Source organism: Fukomys damarensis, unplaced genomic scaffold, assembly GCF_012274545.1.
Source record: "Fukomys damarensis isolate Sample0158 unplaced genomic scaffold, DMR_v1.0_HiC HiC_scaffold_11, whole genome shotgun sequence".
In the NCBI taxonomy this organism is placed as follows: Eukaryota; Metazoa; Chordata; class Mammalia; order Rodentia; family Bathyergidae; genus Fukomys; species Fukomys damarensis.
The window spans coordinates 9,925,259-9,943,900 of NW_022900923.1; the positions used below are offsets into that span (position 1 = coordinate 9,925,259).

Here is an 18,642-nt window from a genome sequence, read left to right on the forward strand (position 1 = left end):
TAGGGAAATTTCAGGACTGAATTATAGCATAAACCATGCATCTCAATCAAAGTTAATAACCACATTTGCTTTTGCTGTGCAGTTAATCAGCTGAGAGCTTTGTTATGCCAACAAACAAGTAAGGAAAGTGAGATATCTCCATCAAGAAGACGAAAAATGTCCCCTTTGGTAAGTAAAGCATTAGTTTTCTAAGTGTGTTTTGTAGTGCATGTTGAAGACGATTTAGAACATGTAATAGTAGAAGTCATTAGTGATGATTTTGACTGAAGAAGAAATACGTTTTTAATTTGACTTTTCATTCATTATTTCTTTGAAAAACGTCAGAAAGAGAACAGTTTAATTTATTTCACAATTGTTGAAAATATAGAAAGAGCACAATACATTTAAAAGCATAATAGTAAGTAATATTTATTTATGGTGCTGGGATTGAACCTAGAACCTTGTGCACGTAGGCAAATGCTGAGCTACATTTCCTAGCCCAGTAATTTCGATTTTTAGCGATCATTTCTATATTTAGTCATTTTTAGAAGTTACTCAGCTATTTTAGTGCTCTCCCCACAATACATTTTTATTCTGAATGTCAGACTAGGATATGTGATACTATTCTTCATGTTAAAATATGTAGTTATAAAATAGTGTATTCTATTTCTTCTGAGGTAGGTTTTTATTGCTTTGACACAGTGTATTCCTGATTAAAGCATTTTATATGCTAAAGACTGGGATAGATGTGAAAGATAGAATGCTGGACTAATTCAAAATAATAGACTGGGTCCTGAGTGTAAATAGGGCCTATTCATGTGCTTTGTAGGACTTGGACCTCTCTCACAGGGCTTTTGCAATAAAGTAAGATAAATACTTACAATTCTTTAGAAACCTGTGAGGTGTGACACAAATATGTAGAGCAGCAAAATCAATGTGTGTGATAGTGAAATACAAAATCTACATACTGGAAGCTGAAGACCTGTCACTTTGCTTTATTCACAGTTGAAATGTCTTAATGGTACTCTATATTAGCACTTCTCTCCAGCCTGCCCCATACTTCTGTGCTTAATTCCTACTTTATAGAAAAGCACAAAAAATGACATCTTCAATATAATAACAAATACAGAGTATAATTTGAATAAAATATTGCATCATTCAGTGAATTTATTACTGTTGACATCTGGTTTATAGAATGCTCTTAAGCACACTAAGGGTGGAGTGCCTTCAAGTCTGCTAGGTGACAACTGCCTGTTGAATTTGCAGACATACTTATTAACTCCTTAAGGATAAAACTGAACAGTGATATTATGGAACTTATTGAATCAGAAGGCTTCCATCAGGAGAATTCATTTAGTACACATATGATGTTAAGAGCACTGTACAAAGGCACAAGCTTATTTGTATGAAGATACATAAAAGAATGGAGCTTAGATTCTAAGTGTGTATAGGCCACATGCAATAATTATATCATACCAATAATAAGTAGCTGTTAAATATTGTACCTTTAAAATGTACATTTATAACCAGTAAGAGATATAGGAAAGATGTGGGTGTATTGAGAGTGAAATTGAGTCATTTTTCAGATGGAAAATGTATCTGGGCATTATTACTTATTATTTTAATATGTGACTATCCAAATGATAATAAACCATTCAAAATATACCAAAGTATGTGCCAATTATTTGTGAACATTTTCCACACAGTATTAACTCTTACATCCTTATATTTCACATTGGCTTTCCCCATTGTATGCATAATAACACAGTTATCCCTCAGTATCCATGGGAATTTGTTCCAGAAGCCCCAGTGCTCAAGCCCCTTATGTAAAAGGCCACAATATTTGCATATAGCCTGTGCATATCTTCCCATATACTTTAAATCACCTCTAGATTATTTATGATACATAATATGTAAATAGTTGTTATATTATATTGCTTAGGGAATGATGATCAAAAAAGAAAACAAAAGTCTGTCCATAGCTTTTTCCAAACGTTTTGGTCCATAATTGATTGAAACTATGGATGTAGAACCCATAGACATGGAGGACTGACTGTCTTTGTCTACCTTCTGGACTCATTTCTTCTACTGTGAAATTATTACAATTAATTGCTTTCTACTCAGCACAAGTGATTCATTTAATTAAAGTTACACTGATGCTGGGGTTATAGCTCAGTGGTAGAGTTCTTTCCTAGTATGTATGGGCCTCAGTTTGATCACAAGCACTGCAAAAAATAATTAATTTTTAAAAATAAAGTTACGTTGGTTTTTAAATTTCTGAAACATACCAAAAAAGCAAAAAATGTTACTTTGCCATAGAGCTAATATTTACTGTTTATAATTTCTACTGGACTGAGAAACAGAATGATTAAGAAACAGAAACTGTCTTGTCTCAATGTTTTCTCTAGGTTTAACTCGATTACTCCCATTTTTCCCTTTTTTCTCATTTTCTCTTACAAATGTGTTGGTATAATACATAATTTTATGAATCATTTCACAATCATTATAAGATAAGAAAGGTTTACATTGAAAGTAATTCCCAACCATGCTGCAGAGCTGAGTAGCTTTAGAACTTTTTCTGGAATCTCTTCATTGGGATCCTCAGTGCTGTTAGTCACTAAGTTATGAATGTCTCTGCTTTAGGGCTCTACTGTTGCCAATTCTGGGCTCCAGAACAATATGCCTTCAAAACTTCTTGACTACTAGTGTCAAAAACAAAACAAAAAGCAAAGCATATTTTTCCAATGAATGCTTTGAGATGGAATAGTATGTCATTGACACACATTTGGCATCAAACGCTTGAATCTCTTTTGCAGTGAACTGAAAAGTTTCAACTATTTCAGCTAGTAGTTTCAGCTAGCAGCCCTCTTCTGTGGCAGTTTCTTAGAGATGGCTATTTGTATCTCAGAGTTACTAATGGGACATCACATAGGCTGTTCATTCCAAGCCAGTTATGCCACTTCAGCATTTGCCATGGGCTTTTTATAACTCTTCTCACTTTCCGTCTTTTTTGAGGGGGAGGTGGTACTGGGGATCGAACTTGTGTTCTTGTGCTTGTGAGGCAGGCAGCAGCACCACTGAGCTAAATCCCTGGCCCCTCACTTTCTGTCTTTAAAAATGATATTCATATCCCCGGATCTTATATATCTGTGAAATTTACAGAATAGAGAAATAAAACTGTTGGCTACATTGTGAAATATTCTATGTTTATAGCACATCACTGTTCTATTGAGTGTAGCAATTACTTTGTAAATCGAAACATGCTTAATTTGGCTTTTGTGCCTTAGAGGTCTTCAGAATATGAGGAAAACAACATGCCTACTGTGCACAACCTTGTTCCTATCATGAATGATCAATCTCAATACATTCATCACTTAGAGGCAGAAGTCAAGTTCTACAAGGTAAGTTTCTCATTAGTTTACTCCTAAATAAATTTAAACTTATGATTATATTAATTATACCATAAATTAAAATTTGCTATTAATAGTCTTCATGTTTATAGCAATCCCTTGACAGTTGTCATTCTAATATTATTGAAAGATTTATGTGTTACAGAAGCTTATCAGATATGGGAATGATATTCTTGACCGTGCACTTTCAGATTGTTCAATTTCTAGGCAGTCCATTACTATGTCTCATAATTTTGTAACATCCTCTCGTATTTCAGAATTTTTTCTTTCCACTCCATTTATCATAGCCTAGCAGATGGCAAATGCTTTCAAATATGAATACCAATCATTTTCCCACACTTGTCAACCTATTGAAGCTGTGGTACAACAATCAGGGATTCTGAGCTAGTAGACTAAATCTGTTTCCATTGTCATTATTAAAACATTTACTTTGACTTAGGAAAAGAATGAGTCATGGGTATTATTAATAATGATCTCAAAAGCAAATGCATCACATATAACTCGTGGCACTGGAAGTTAATATTGCTTGACTCTGTGTAGTTTACTAATGTTATTAATGCCAGTCAGAACCTTTGTGCTTTCCCAATGTTAGAGTTTTAGTTTTTGTTTTGCTTTATTGTATTCTTTCTTCCTTTTATCTTTTCCTCCTTAGCCCATAGGTAAAATGAGTGATATATATATATATATATATATATATAGGAGGTGTCTGTTTTGCTGCAAAGGATTGAATTATGCAATATTTTATGGGAATTACTGGTATCTTTTGTATCATGCATTGTATTTTTAACATTTTGAGTGGGTGGTCTCCAAAGGTATAAGGCCAATATATATTTTAAAGAGCCCTTAGATATTTCATTATCTTGATTTTGTAAGGGAATTACTGATACTAATGCTTAATTTTCTGTTTGTTCTTAGAAGATGCAATCATTAATATATAGGTTTTCTGGGATTACCAAAAAAGCTAAAATAACATCCTCATAGTTATTCCATTAATAAGAATCTATTAATCTGTAAGATACTATAGATAAAACTTAAAATACATGAAGTAGAATTAACTTATCATCCAGCTGGGAATGCAAAACTATTACCTGTGAGTACTGTAGCAGCATAATAGAAAATATGATGTTGTCTGAGTCACTTTTTTCATCACTGAGACACAATATCTCATACCCCAAAATTAAAGGTTGAGAGGTTTATTTTTAGCTCATAGTTTTAGGAGTTTCAGTCCATGATTGGCAGGCTCAAACACAGAAACAGCATAGTAGAAAGGCCAGATAGAAAAGCTGCTCACATCATGGCAGCTAGGAAGCACAGAGTAAAGGGAAGATCTGGAAAGAAGATAAACCCTTCCGGGTCCCACTCCCAGTGACCTACCTCTTCAAATGAGACCCCACCTCTTAATGGCACATTCAGCTCTGAATTTGTCAGTGCATTAATCTGTTCCTGCTGGTTTGAGCCATTGGTGATCCATGCACAACTGTCCCATTGGGCAGCTTGGTATCATCAGTGGTACATACATGATTTTCCTGTTGAGAAATTTGTACCACCCAATGGGACCTATGCCTCCTGATGGAATAGGCATGCATGTACCACCAGTGGTTTAGAGCTGCCCGGCAGGAGGACATATGAATTACAGCACTATTGTAAATGTGTTAATTGAGTGATGAGTAGAGTGCTCACATGATCCAGTCACTTCCAAAAACCCAACCTCTGAGCACATGAGACCTTTGAGGGACATTCCTTATCTAAACTATAACATTCCACTTCTGGGCCTGGAAAGACTCATGTCCATCTTTTTATGCAAAATAGATTAGTATATCTCTAAGAGTTGCCAAAGTCTGTATTGGCACTGCTGAAAAGTCCAAGTCCAGAGTCTTCTCTGAGACTCAAAGCAAACTCTTACCTGTGAGCCCTGTAAAATAAAAAAGAAAATTAAACACTACTAACATACAGTGGCACAAAGTAAATATTCCCATTCTAAAGGGGAGAAATCAGGAGATAGAAAGGAATGGCGACAAAGCAAGACCCAAACCCAGCAGGACAAACATTAAATCCTGTAGCTCTGTGTCCAGCACCCAAGGCAAATTGTGGCACAATGTAGACTCCAAATGGCTTGGATTACACCACCTCCGAGGCATTGCTGATTTTAACCCTCACAATCTCTCTTTTGTGGTGTTTCGAAACCCTCACTGTCTGTGGCCTTCTTCAGCTTCATAATTATAGCTTCATGCACTGGGCTCTCAGGGCACATTGTCTGGCATCCTTGGCCTTCTTCATAAATCTAGGTGGAAACTTCCTCAATCCCACAACTCTTGCATTCAGTATCCCTATAGAATCAGCATCATATAGATGATGCCAAGATCCACCACCATTTGGAACAGTAGTCAGACCTTCTTGTATCAGGCATTTAGAGGCTTCTGAGTACCTGGGTGGCTGAATGCTATGATGCAAATCTTGGGAATCCAATTCCCTAGGCAGCCCTTCTCAGTTGGGGTCCCTTGGGCTGTCTTCTCAAAGTTTTTCTATTTTAGAACACTAAATTGCTTTACTCACCATTCACCTCTATCTGGCTCCAAATTCAAAGATAATTGTTGGATCTATATCTTTATCTCACAGTCTTTATCTTCATAGTCCTCACAAGTTCTTGACATTTTGTTATTAGTAATAATGCATTTTATCCTACTTTTAGGCTTTTCAGCAGTCTACCTTGTTAAAGATCTCTTAGATAATTTTTTTTTTTTTTTTTGGTACTGGGGATTGAACTCAGGTCCTTGCGTTTGCAAGGCAGGCCACTGAACCACTGAGCTAAATCCCTGGCCCTCTTAGATAATTTTTAATTAAGGTCTTTCCTTGAACCTCAATCCCTTGGAAAAAAATTGTCAGAAACTAAACATACTGGTGATATAGCCATCAGCAGGCTCTCAATTTTTCTACACTCAACCTTCTCTTTGTTTACTAGTAAAGTTTAGGTTGCCTTTCTTGTCTAAAAATAATTATAATACTTTAGGAAATTGATCAAGAGGATATTTTCTATACTTCATATCTTGGTGAATCCTCCAGTAATCATAAATAAAAACATTGTTTAAAAATGCTTAATATACTTGGTTTCTGATTTTTACAGGAGGAACTATCTGGAATGAAAAATAGGGTACAAGTAGTTGTGGTTGAAAATGAAAGACCCCAGCAAGAGCTGAAATCTCAGATACAAGAGGAGACAATGAGGGAACAAACCATTCAGGATGTATCAGTGAGCATTTTTAAAGTCATAAATTCTAAGCCTTCTGAACTCTAGATTGTCTCTTTGATATTTGGCCAAGTATGATGCTTGTGTTTGCTTGATGATTCAAAAATTAGAATTCACTGTGGTGGAATGTATTCTCAAGTGAAATCATGTAGTGATGCCTAATATTTACTCCAGTTTCTTCTCTAGGCTTAACAGTGATGTTTTTTCCACGTGGAAAGAATGGATCTGAAAGCAGGCAGTGTGTTATATAGGAAAAACTTTGCTCGATCTAGAAAGTTTTCAGAACCTTACTTTAGATCTCTGTTGGATTTCTCTAAATGTTTTGTGAACTCTAAAATCTAATAGGTCTAGTTAGCAATATGATATAACAGAAAGATCGTTGTACCAAGGGTCCACAGATCAAAATGTTAATCTTAACCATTGTAAATAAGCAACCAGTGTTCACCAAATAGTTTTGTTTGTTAGTATTGTAGTACTGGGGACTAGAATATAACAAATGGTTTTGTAGGGCTTCGCATGGCTGAACCTCCTTTATTACTAATTTGAGAATATTGACCTCTATCAGCATAGATTAAGAGCATAGATTCCTGGACTTCATGCCCTGAGAGTCTGATTCAGTTGGTCTGGTTGGTCATAGGAATATGAATTTTTATCAAGTTGTCCAAGTGATTCTAGTATCAGTTTCCTATAATTTGAAGACCAGTGGAACACATAATCTCTATATTTCTGTGGCACAACATTCTTGTTATGATATTTAAAGTGTTTAAATTTAATGTCTTCTTATGACTGTTCAAAGATGCTTTTAGATAGTGTTTGTCACTATTTTGTTGTAGGATAGAGTTAATCACAGATGTTCTCCTTTTTGTGACAACTTCAGCTTTCCATGGGGAAGTTTTTTGTTTTGTTTTGTTTGAGGTACTAGAGATTAAACCCAGGAAATGCTGTTACATTTTCACCCCCCTTTTTTTTTTTGAAAGGCCTCATTCAGTTGGCAAGGCTGGCCTTAAACCTCTGATCCTTCTGCCTCAGCCTCACACAGCCTTACTAGTAGCTGAGATTACAAGTATCTGCCACTGTGCCTGGCCATAGGGAAGTTTTAACACTTTGCTATTGCAGCTTCACTTTGTATTGACTTTGGTGGTTTTGATTTAGTCATTTTAGTAAACCAGCCTTGATGTTTTACTTAAGTATCTTCTCATTTTGATTTTGAAGAGTTTTTTTACTTCTAAGTTATTTTATTTCTAGTTGTTATATGTGTTAGAATTTGCTTTTGAGAAATATCTGTGTTAACTCTTAAAAGCAAAGTAGGCTGATTGGTATTTTAGTTTATTTTTCTGCAAATACATTTAAGTTTGTAACCAGCTGTTTTTCCCTAAATACTTAACTATTTCTGAAAATTTGTATAATTATTATTAGTGGTTTTAAATTTTCCCTTCTTATTGTTTTAATGGTAATTGAAGAAGATAGCACCATAAATATTTTTAAAATGAAAGTTACCTAGAAGTTGCTCATTAAGAAAATATAGTCTTCAAAATATGTAGTCACTTACACAATCCATTATTCACAATCTTCAATATTTATACAATGGCAAAGAAGTAGAAGAAGGGGAAGTGAAGAAAGGAAGGAAATTAGGCAGACCAGTGAATCGGAGAGCAAAAGAAATGAGTAATTCAGAAAGGGAAGGAAATGAGGGTAACAGCACATGCCTGGCAGATGAGCAAAGGTAATGTGCTGAGGGAAACTGCAGTCATAACCATAGAACACTCAAGGTTACAGAGAGGTTTTGTACACTTTCTGTCAACATCCACATGAACTAAAATGTAGTACAGATAGTGATATGATCGTTGCAGATGTGTCCAGTGACTGTGGTGTGGGTTTTAATGCTATTTCTTCTGTGTTACTTATTGTTAGAGAATTGTTACTCCTACTTTTTATTCCTGTGCATAAATTGAGCCATTTCAGCAGTGTCGGCAGGATGTGGTATGAGGAATTTTAACATGAACAAAATTTCTAGAATTCCTTAAATATAAAGAGATACAGACATATGATCTTCCTTTCCCTGGGAAAGAGACATTTTTAATGAGTGAATTAAAATGTTGATGATAGAATTTGCCAACACTATTGCTGACTTGAGTATTGATTTTTTTTCAGTGTTTCATAATCTTTAGAAAAATAACTGAAATAGTTATATAGTAATAACTATGTTTATCGGTAACTACATGGCTAAATGTGCCATGCACTGTATCAAACACTTTATGTGATTTCAGTTTCACAGTAGACACATAAAGCAGATACTATTATTTGTATTTTCAGAGGAAAATAAAACTAAAATATACAGTGGTTAAATACGTCTGATGTCACAGAGCTACAAAATGCCCAAGCAAAGACTTAATTCAATACTGTCTGACTCCCCAAATCCATTTACCTGACCTCAAATTATGTTGCCTTTCTGCATAGATAGGAAAAGGTCATCAATATTGAATGAAACAATTTTCATTTGCATAGACTAGAGAAGACTGTCCTTTTTGGTCTGTCTCACTTTTAGCCCTGGCCTTGGAGGTTACCCAACAAGACTGTTAGCTTTTGGCCTACTTTATGAAGTTGAAGAAGCAAACAGATGATTTTTTTTTCATGGTATTAGGGAATTGAACCCAAGGCTGTACACATGCTAGACACATGGCTGTATACATGGCTACCACTGCCACACCTCTGGCACCTTTTAATTTATTTATATTTACTTTGAGAAAGGATCTTGTTAAATTGCCTGGGCTGGTCTCAAACTTTCAATCCTCCTATGTGAGCCTCCCAAGTAGGTGGGAGTACAGGCATTTACCTCCAGCTTCCAGATGATTTTTTAAAAACAAACTATTCAAACTATATTTCATTTCTATTTTCATTTTCAACACTTTTCTGGGAAAATACTTTTCCGGGAAAGCTTTCTCTAGAGTTCAGAAAATGATATTAAAAGAAGCTACTTATTAGAAATTTTGACATGTATACTCATTCACTTGGACTTTTTTTTCTAAGGAGAAAATTTTTAAGCTATGCCTTTCTATGTTTGCTATCCTTCCACTACTAATACTCCCTTCAACTAAGAAATGTGAAGTTTTTAATGAACTTCAGGATTTACTACATATAGTTTTTGGTAACTTCATTAAATGTCATTTTAATTTTTCAAAAAAACTATCTGTGAAAGAATAAAATGTCCATCAGACTAGCATTTCTTTCCACAAGATGATATTTTATATATTTTATATAATATTTTATATCCTAAGTCAGATTGGTCTGTAAACTTTCTCTTATTTCTCTACAGTAAACTAGAACCTTCTCCTTCATTGAGCTCAAAAGCAACTTTGAATGTAATAACATCTTGGGAGAATTGGCCCCACCTACACAATCAAGTACAAGCACATTAGCATAGCATACTATACTCTTCCCGAGACCCTTAATTTGATTCTCTAGATTTATCTTCTGACTTCCGTCATCTTGTACAGTTGCTGTAGTAATAGGTGAATTTCCTGTGAACCCTCCTATCTGCGGCACCATGCTCTTTCCCATCTGTGACTTTTCTCAGGTGTATGCAGTCTTCCCTCTCTTCTGCAATAGCTCTCCCATCTAGATATCATGCCAGGCCTATAACTACTCCTGAAAACCTTTAAGTTTCTGTTTGTTTAATATCCCTTCTCTTTTCTGACATAGTCCCTAATATACATTACATTTCTGGCCTAGAACTTGTTAAATCAAAACTTATTACCTATTAAATCAAAATTATCTACTTTGGTGTTTATTTCCCTCAGAAGGTAAACCCCTCTTGACTGAGATTGGTCTTGTTTATTTTTATCTGGGAAGCTGTTGGCACAGTTTGTGAAAACAGCAACTGCTGTATACATGTTTGCACTAAAACTTGGAGAAGAATATGGAATAGAATCTCATACTACTCCTATGGAGGAATGCAGTTTACCACTGTTATGGCTTGTGTCTAGGTGCCCCCTAAAGCCTCATGTAGTTGTAGGTGGGGTTTTTTCTGAGGTGACTAAATCTAGAGTGTGTGACTCATTCATGGTGCAGTGCTAGGCTCAAGGACACTAGGATTAAGGATATGAGTGCCACATGGCCTAAGAAGTCAGGATACTATATAAAGGATAGAAAGAGCCGTGGTTGTCCCTGTTGCTTTTGCTTTTTCCACAGCCATGAGCTATTTCCCCTTTGTCACTCTGCCTTGTCTTTGGAGGAGTAAGGGATCATTCCATTTGTCGAAATTAGTGACATCCATTGCTCTTCATTCACATTGGGATTATTGCCTATACCTGTCAGAATTTAACTCTGTAACATCTAGTGTAGAATATGAGCCTAATAAACTGAAAACATGAAAGGGTTCTTGACTTGTAATTTAAAAGCATATTTTCCCCCATTGAATATGAGTGAGAAACAGTATTCCACTTGTAAAATATGCATGTTTATTTAAAGCCTAATGCCAACTGCAGTTACTGGCACATTTTATTTCAGGGGAACATGCAGAATTCTTGGGTTGCAACAGGTGAAGATTCTAGGGTGGGTGAAGCTGTAAAGAGACCATTTTCCCATGGTGACGGAGATACTCAAAGAGGTGCTGGTGAGGCTGGAAAATGGAAGCTAGAGCTGGTGAGTATTTGGGTACTTTTCTTGTACATCTGCTTTTTATTTTTCCATTTTGTACCTTTTTATCATGGTAAAATATATGCAGCATAAAATTTGCTACTTTAGCTATTTTAAATGTACAGTCCATGTGCATTAAATATATTCAAAATGTTTTTACAATCCTCTTCCAAACATCTTACCTCTTAGCGGATGAGCCCTTTGATGAACATTCTCAATCCAAATCATTTTATCATTCTTAGTGGTTTCCCTTCTTTTTCTGTCTTCTTTTAAATTGAATATTTTTATGATTTCCTTTTATCTTCTTTTATTGATCAGAAATAATCTTTAGCTCCAACATGAACTTGATTGTTCAAATCAGAATCTAGTATTATTTTTTAGTGTCTTTTTCTCTGTCAAATTCAGTAATCATAAAATTCAGTCAGTTTTGATCTTAAATACCTCTGTACTCCTTTCTTTTGGATGCTTACTGCCTGTTTGTTTTTGTTCACATACAATGACTTCTTTTCTGGTTTCTCTTTCTCTATACTTCTGATTTAAGATTCAATCTGGTAAGAACTTGACTACATGTGTCATGTAAGTTAAAATCTCACTATGTATTTTTATTCTCACAGCCCAACCTTACCTATTTCTCTCATTTCACATTCTGGTAACACTGATCTACAAACCATCCAGAGATATAGTGTGTTCTCTTTTAGCTTCTATGGCTTTTACTGAATTGGAAATTATCCTTCCAGTCTTATCATTTCCTTTGTGATGTCTTATACATTTTGTTTTAGCTGAATTAGGAGCTCTTGCCTCTCTGATTCTATTTTATTTTCTGCATAGCTCACTGGAGCAGTTATATATAATTGAAATTGTTCCTCTCATCTTTCTGTTTCTTCCTAAAATATAAGCTTCTTGAGCTTTGGGGCTCCCTCAACTTAGATACCCAATACACGTTGGTTAAATAAAAGAACAAATGAAGACCAGAGGCTAGTAGATAGTATACTATTTTGGTGTACCGTGATGTAATTTATAACTACTTTTTATTACTTATTCAGCACATATTTATTGTGTCAAACATGCTGCAGGCACAATGAGGGATTTGAACTTTGCCTTTGTGGACCTAATAGGTTACAACTGGTTTTCCCTGGAGTCACACTTTCAAGGTTAAGACTCAATGTATGCAATTTTGACAGAAAAACATTTGTCAGTAATGACCTTTTTATGACTCAGTAGTTGTAATAGGTATTTACCCAGTAAAAATAGCAAATTGGGGGTGAGATTGTGTTTCCTAAGAGAAAACATTTGTTAGTAAAAAGGAAAAAAGTTTACTATTGAGTTTAATACTAATATTTAATGAATTTAATATTAATAATTAAAATTTGCTAATAAAACACAGCACATAAATAAACTGGTCTTTTTTTTCTGTTTTACAGGAGAGGCTAAAACTTACATATGAGGCAAAAAGTGAAATCCTTGATTCTCAACTGACATTTTTGAGGTAAAATGAAATCATCTATTTATAGCCACAGCAAAAGCATAATGGTCTTAAAAGATACTTGAAAATTTGAGGAACTCCCAGTATTACTCAATATTAGAATTACTTGATAGCATTTTATGTGCAACATAAAATTTTCTTCAGATTATTGACGGTTGAAAAGCATAAAATTGTGAATCCTTTTCTAAATCTCATTTCTGTGAGCTAAATTGTAAAATCTATTCCTTCACTTATACTTGTATGTTCTCAGAAATAAGGATTACTAGCTATACTTATGATTTTGCTTTTGTAGTTAAAATAGTGAAAATAAAAATCTAGTTTTGGAATAGCAAACCTTTTTTCTCTGTATTCTTTGTGTATTTATAATACTTTAAATATTTATATACATGATGAATTTGAATGTACATATATGATGAATGTTCACATACCTTTTTGTAGCCTTTATGTTACAGATCCCAATAAAACTTACTATTTTAGGTTAATGATTTATGTATGATGACTAGAAAATGACATTGGGTATTAATTTTTTAAAGAGGATTTTAAGATACTGGTCATAAAGTATTTTCAAGTCAAATAAAATTTAAAGTGTTTTTTGGAATTTTATTTTAATAAGTCTAAACTGAAACAAGATTTAAATTCTTCTAACCCATACACTAATCAGACATGACTAGAGCAATACAAAGAACCAGAACTCATGGCTGTCACTGTATCTATTATTCATTTACTTTGAAGTCCTTATGCCTTTCATAGCTTACTCTGATGAGTTTTAGGGTTTCTGTAGAGCTTTACTTTTGGTTAAGAAGCCTAACATTTAAAAAATAGTCTAATTTTTGCTTTCTTGCTTTTTTACCTTTGATTTTAATATCTATTGTTACCTCATTCAGTTTTTGAAGTAATATATTTCTAGGTCATTATACTTATGAGAATGTGACTTATTAAATCTCATTCAGAATTCAATTATGCATCTTTAATACATTAAAATATCAACTTGCAATGAATTAGACTTTGTTCTCCACATTCTTCTGTTTCTTTCCTTGTTTTTGAGTATGATTTAAAATTAAATAAGCATTTTCTTAAAGAAAGTAATAAAATTACTATTCAGAAACTCTGGCTATAAGGTAGCTATTTCTTTTAATTTTTCTTTTTTGCTATTTCTAGTAAACTAAATCTGCTTATGTGTTTTGAGCCTGAACCTGAAAGAAATTAATAATGGGACACTTAGGCTTTGGAATGTGCTTCCAAATTTCTTTTTATAGAGCCTTTGAAAGTCAGACTTTGTCTACATGATACTGCAAAGAAAACTTAACTATGTTAGAGATGCTATCTTGGAGTCAGGGTAAAAACAGCCTCCCCACACACTTTAGACCATCATTAGATTATTAGCTTTTGTTAACCCTTAGATTGTCTGAAGGTCTTTTCCATCTGCCCTGTGTTGTTAAAAAGCCCCCAAAACACCAGGAGTTTAAAAGTGTCTGACAGCCAAGTGTTTGGTTTTGTGGCTTTCGGAGTAAGTTAAAATAGTTGTAGTCTTACGAGCATAGAAAAGTTGAAAACAAAGAGTAGACAGAGTGACATAAAGTAGCTACGTTCCATGGCTTAATAAGTTTTAGTATTGTCTCCTTTTTGGGGTAGGGAGTTTGTTTTTTAAAAATTATACAATAGGAACCAGACATGGAGACACACACCTGTAATCCCAGCTACTCAGAGGCTGGCTGTGGTGGGAGAATTGCAAGTTCAAGGCTAGCCCGGGTGACATAACAAGACCCTGTCTTGAAAAAATGTGTGTGTGTGTGTGTGTGTGTGTGTGTGTATACACAAACTTATAGTAGAAAAGGGGCATCTAGGCAGAAAAGCTCAGTGGCTCAAGTTGACTTTAGGAAAGCATTAGTGTGAAGGAGGAAAATGCAACCCATATATTGGTCACTGAATTCTAAAAAAGTCAATTTGGAGAAAAATTTCATCTAGAGTGAACCCAGAACATTAAACACACACACAACACACACACACACACACACACACACACACACACACACTCCAACCATTTTCTCTCAGCCCTTTCTTTAGCAACCTGAATACTCCCAACTAATACCTGCTTCTTTTGAAATGACTGGCAAATTATATTTCACTTCCTTCTATAGCCTACCTTCTTTTGAAAAAATTCTGCAGAATTTTCTGTTTATGTAATTTTTAATGCTCTCCTCCTAAAAATGGGAAATTCTAAATGAGTCACAGGTAGAATCCATGCTCTTTATGTGAACTTTAGGTATCCTCTATACATTTTATGGGGTTATCACCTGAAATAGGGTATTTCTCTCACTTCAGTGATGCTGTATTGTGTTACCCCACACCTTTATTAAAAGAACTGTTCAGGATTTATTTTTGTTTTGTGGGCAGTGTACTAATGAGGTAGGATCCTATTAGAGGAAAGAGTCTAATCTGTTTTAAAGTTCTACAAGAACCTGAATTAATAATTAAATATATTCAAATCTCATTATATTCAATGTGTCAATTAAGATAACCACTCCTGCATTTCAGGGTTGTGGTAAAAATTAGTAAGGTATTATAATAATGTAGATGGAGCAAGTTAGACATCCATAAATGATAGTACTAATTTGCTATGATGATTCATTTGAAAGTAGTATACTTTTATTTGATGATTTCATATTTTTCTCTCATTTAGGAGAGACTTAGCTGAATATCAGAAAGACTGTGAACATCTTAAACAGCAATTAAAACATAAAGAGTCTCTTCTTGCTACTAATGTCTCCAACCGTGTTGGTGGTCTTTGTTTGAAGTGTGCTCAGCATGAAGCTGTTCTTTCCCAAACCCATAATAATGTGCACATCCAGACCATCGAAAGACTGACTAAGTAAGTATGCTTCTCTGTGCAGAGCCTTCGGCAGCATAGAAAATTATGTCTTTAAAGGGCACATGTTCTTTATCCTCATGCTAAATCACATGTGACATGTCACGTTTCAAATAAAGTAGATTTTAAAGGTTCCTTGGTTGTAGCTTTTCTGAAGAAAGAATGGGTAGGTTTGGCCAATTGTGTGAGTAACTGTGTCACTTTGGACAAATAATTTTATTTCTTGGTTTCATTCTCATCTTGAAGTAAAAGAATTTGATTAGATGCCCTTTACAATTTTGTTTAGTTCTATGACCCTATAATTATCAGTCTAGCACTATTCTTAATAAAATCAAATGTGGTATGAATTTCTTTGGTTTTGCGTGGGTTTCCCTGTCATAGTGTAGGTAGAGTTGTTACCTGGTCTTCCTCACTGCCTGTTGTGAAATACGTGGTGAGCATGGTGGAGGAAACATCCGCTGCAGCACGGTAGTGATATTGGAGAGTTGACTAAGGACTGATTACACTCCAGCATGTAGGTTGTCAAAGTTTTCATCTAGGCTGAAATACTACAATTCTCTGTACATCTTTTTTTTGGGGGGGTGGGTACCAGGGATTGAACTCTGGTCCTTGTGCTTGCAAGGCAGGGGTGGAACTACTAAGCTAAATCTCCAGCCCTATGTACATCATTTTTGTTCCATTTTCACTGTTCCATAAGAAGCCTTTTCCTGTAAAAGTTATTTAGTGGAACTTGAGAATTGTTATTATAGCATCCAATAATTTTTTGGAGTATGTGCTTTTTTATACTCTTCTACTTTTTGTCCATGTTTAAGATCACCTCTTTCTGCTGTGCTCATGTCAGTAGCACACATATCTTTTCCTTTTGGAAGTATTTCCAGTAAATACTACTGCATTTTGTCCCCACAGATTAGATCCTTTTCTAGCAACTATATTTTGTTTATTTCTGCAGCCCTGGTTTCTAGCCTGGCCTGCAGTAGACACTAAGTGTTTCTGTTTGTGCCTTAATTTCCTCATTTTAAAAATAGTAACAGAGCCAGGTGGTGTATGCCTGTAATCCCAGCACCCGGGAGCCTGAGGCAGGAGTATCACCGTGGGTTTGAGGCCAGCCTGGACTACATAGTAAGTTCAAGACCAGCCTGAACTACGTAGCAAGACTGTGCCTCAAATAAATAAACAAATAAATAAATAAATGGTAATAAAAGTACCTAATAGGATATTTTGAGGACTCTCTAAGGAATATAGTGCTTAAAATACTTCCTGACCTTTGTTAGCTACTCAGTAAATACTAAAATGCCTCAGTACCTTCTAAAGTACAAGACCATTTAGTGTATCTTGGTTTCCACATGTAGCTAACCTGCTGGGTGCTATATTAAAAACTGAGTCTCCAGTATGGACTAGCTGGTATTTTTTTATAATCTGCACAGATGGTTTTGTTTTTTGTTAAATATGATATTGTTAACTATTACTAAATTACTGTATTCCTATATATTTAGTATAACCATTAACTATACTAAATACATTTTCATATATACATAACATGTAGTGAACACTTATTATTTGGCAAGGGTTGTGCCAGGCAATTTAAAATCATAATCTCTTAATATATTATTTTTTGATGTATTATCACCCCCACATTATAGCTAGGGAAACAGGCTCAGATAAGTGAAAAAATTTCCTGTTTATATTTTAAGAAAGAGAATAGAATTGTACCTTATGAAAATAAATTCAAGATAGTTCAGAGAGTCAAATATAATTCAGAGTATAAAAGAAGTACAAGTAAATGTAGAAGATCATGTTAATATCCTTGAGCCTGTTATAGTCCCAAGCATGACATGAAAAGTGAAAATTATAAAGGGAAAAAAATGACACATTTGACTCCATTAAAGAACAAATTCTTGGGCTGGGGATATAAGTGAATAGTAGAGTGTTTACCTAGCATGTACAAGGCCTTGGGTTGCATCCCTAACCTTGCAAAAGTAAAAAACTAATTAAAAATAAATAAATCCATTATGACAAAATATTTCAAATTAAATGAAGAGTCTGGGAGAAATGTTTTCCACACATAACAAAATATTAGTGAAAATGTAAAGAATTTCCTTTGAAACAACAAAAAATGACAAAATGCCCAGTTGTACAGTATGGAGAAAGAATTGGTGACCAAGATGTCAGTACCCGAGAAGGTATTCATTCTGTTAGTATTTAAGGAAATTCAGTCTCAGAAAAAAACCCATCAGAGTGGTGAAATTAAAGAACATCAGTAGTTTCAGGAGGTGTAAGGTCATAAGTAAGTGAGTATTCTCCTACCCTGCTAGTGGAAATATAAATTGGTATGCCTACCTTGCAGGGTAATTTAGCACTACCCATTTAATAGTTAAATTATGCAGTATACTTTTCAAAATCTGTGACAGAGAAAAAAACTCATGCGCATGTATAAAGAGACCCTTCCAGGGAGTGCTTTTTTGCAGCACTGCTTGTAATGGCCTGAACAACCTAAATATCTTCCAAGGAGAGTAACTAAGCTATGGTTTGAATGAACTGTCATATGTTGTGTCCAGTGTAAAAAAAAAAAAAAAAGAATTTAAGTAGATTTATGGGACTAACTCCAAAATACATTATTGAAATAAAATAAAACAGCTAAAGATAAAGCCATTTGTATTTTCTAAGGCCATTTGCAGCCAGGCAGCATATTTTCTCTAGTTTCATACTAATGTATAGAAAAAAGATTTAAAAGAGTAGACACCGTATGTTTAACAGTGATTACTGCTGGAGAGGTAGAAAGAGAAATTGAAATTGAGTTTGTTTGAAATCAGTCTTTAACCATATTGGTAACTAATTTTGCAAGGACAATATAGTGAAAGAAATTTTAAGGAAAAAGCATATTGCATGTTACTCAGACAAAACGAGGCAGAGTTTAAAACTAGTCCAGGAAAACCAACCAACAAATATAAAACAGGGTTTCTTCCCAGTACTATATTGCCTGTCATATTATCTAACCCTCTAGGTCATGAGAAAAATATTTTAAAAG

At 34.6% G+C, this 18,642-nt stretch overlaps 1 protein-coding gene across 15 annotated transcripts in view; it reads left to right on the plus strand.

The window, feature by feature from the left end:
- Sdccag8 (SHH signaling and ciliogenesis regulator SDCCAG8) overlaps positions 1–18,642 on the plus strand; it is a 200,243-nt gene that overhangs the window by 12,552 nt on the left and 169,049 nt on the right. For all 15 annotated transcript variants that reach the window (XR_002025980.2, XR_783991.2, XR_002025982.2 and 12 more), the window contains exons 3-8: positions 83–168; positions 3,267–3,380; positions 6,511–6,636; positions 11,140–11,274; positions 12,690–12,754; positions 15,432–15,620. Coding sequence is in view for 5 of the 15 variants with exons in the window: in XM_010642586.2 (XP_010640888.1) it covers positions 83–168; positions 3,267–3,380; positions 6,511–6,636; positions 11,140–11,274; positions 12,690–12,754; positions 15,432–15,620 (715 nt within the window). In the remaining 10 variants the exon portion in view is untranslated. The remainder of the gene's footprint in view (positions 1–82; positions 169–3,266; positions 3,381–6,510; positions 6,637–11,139; positions 11,275–12,689; positions 12,755–15,431; positions 15,621–18,642) is intronic.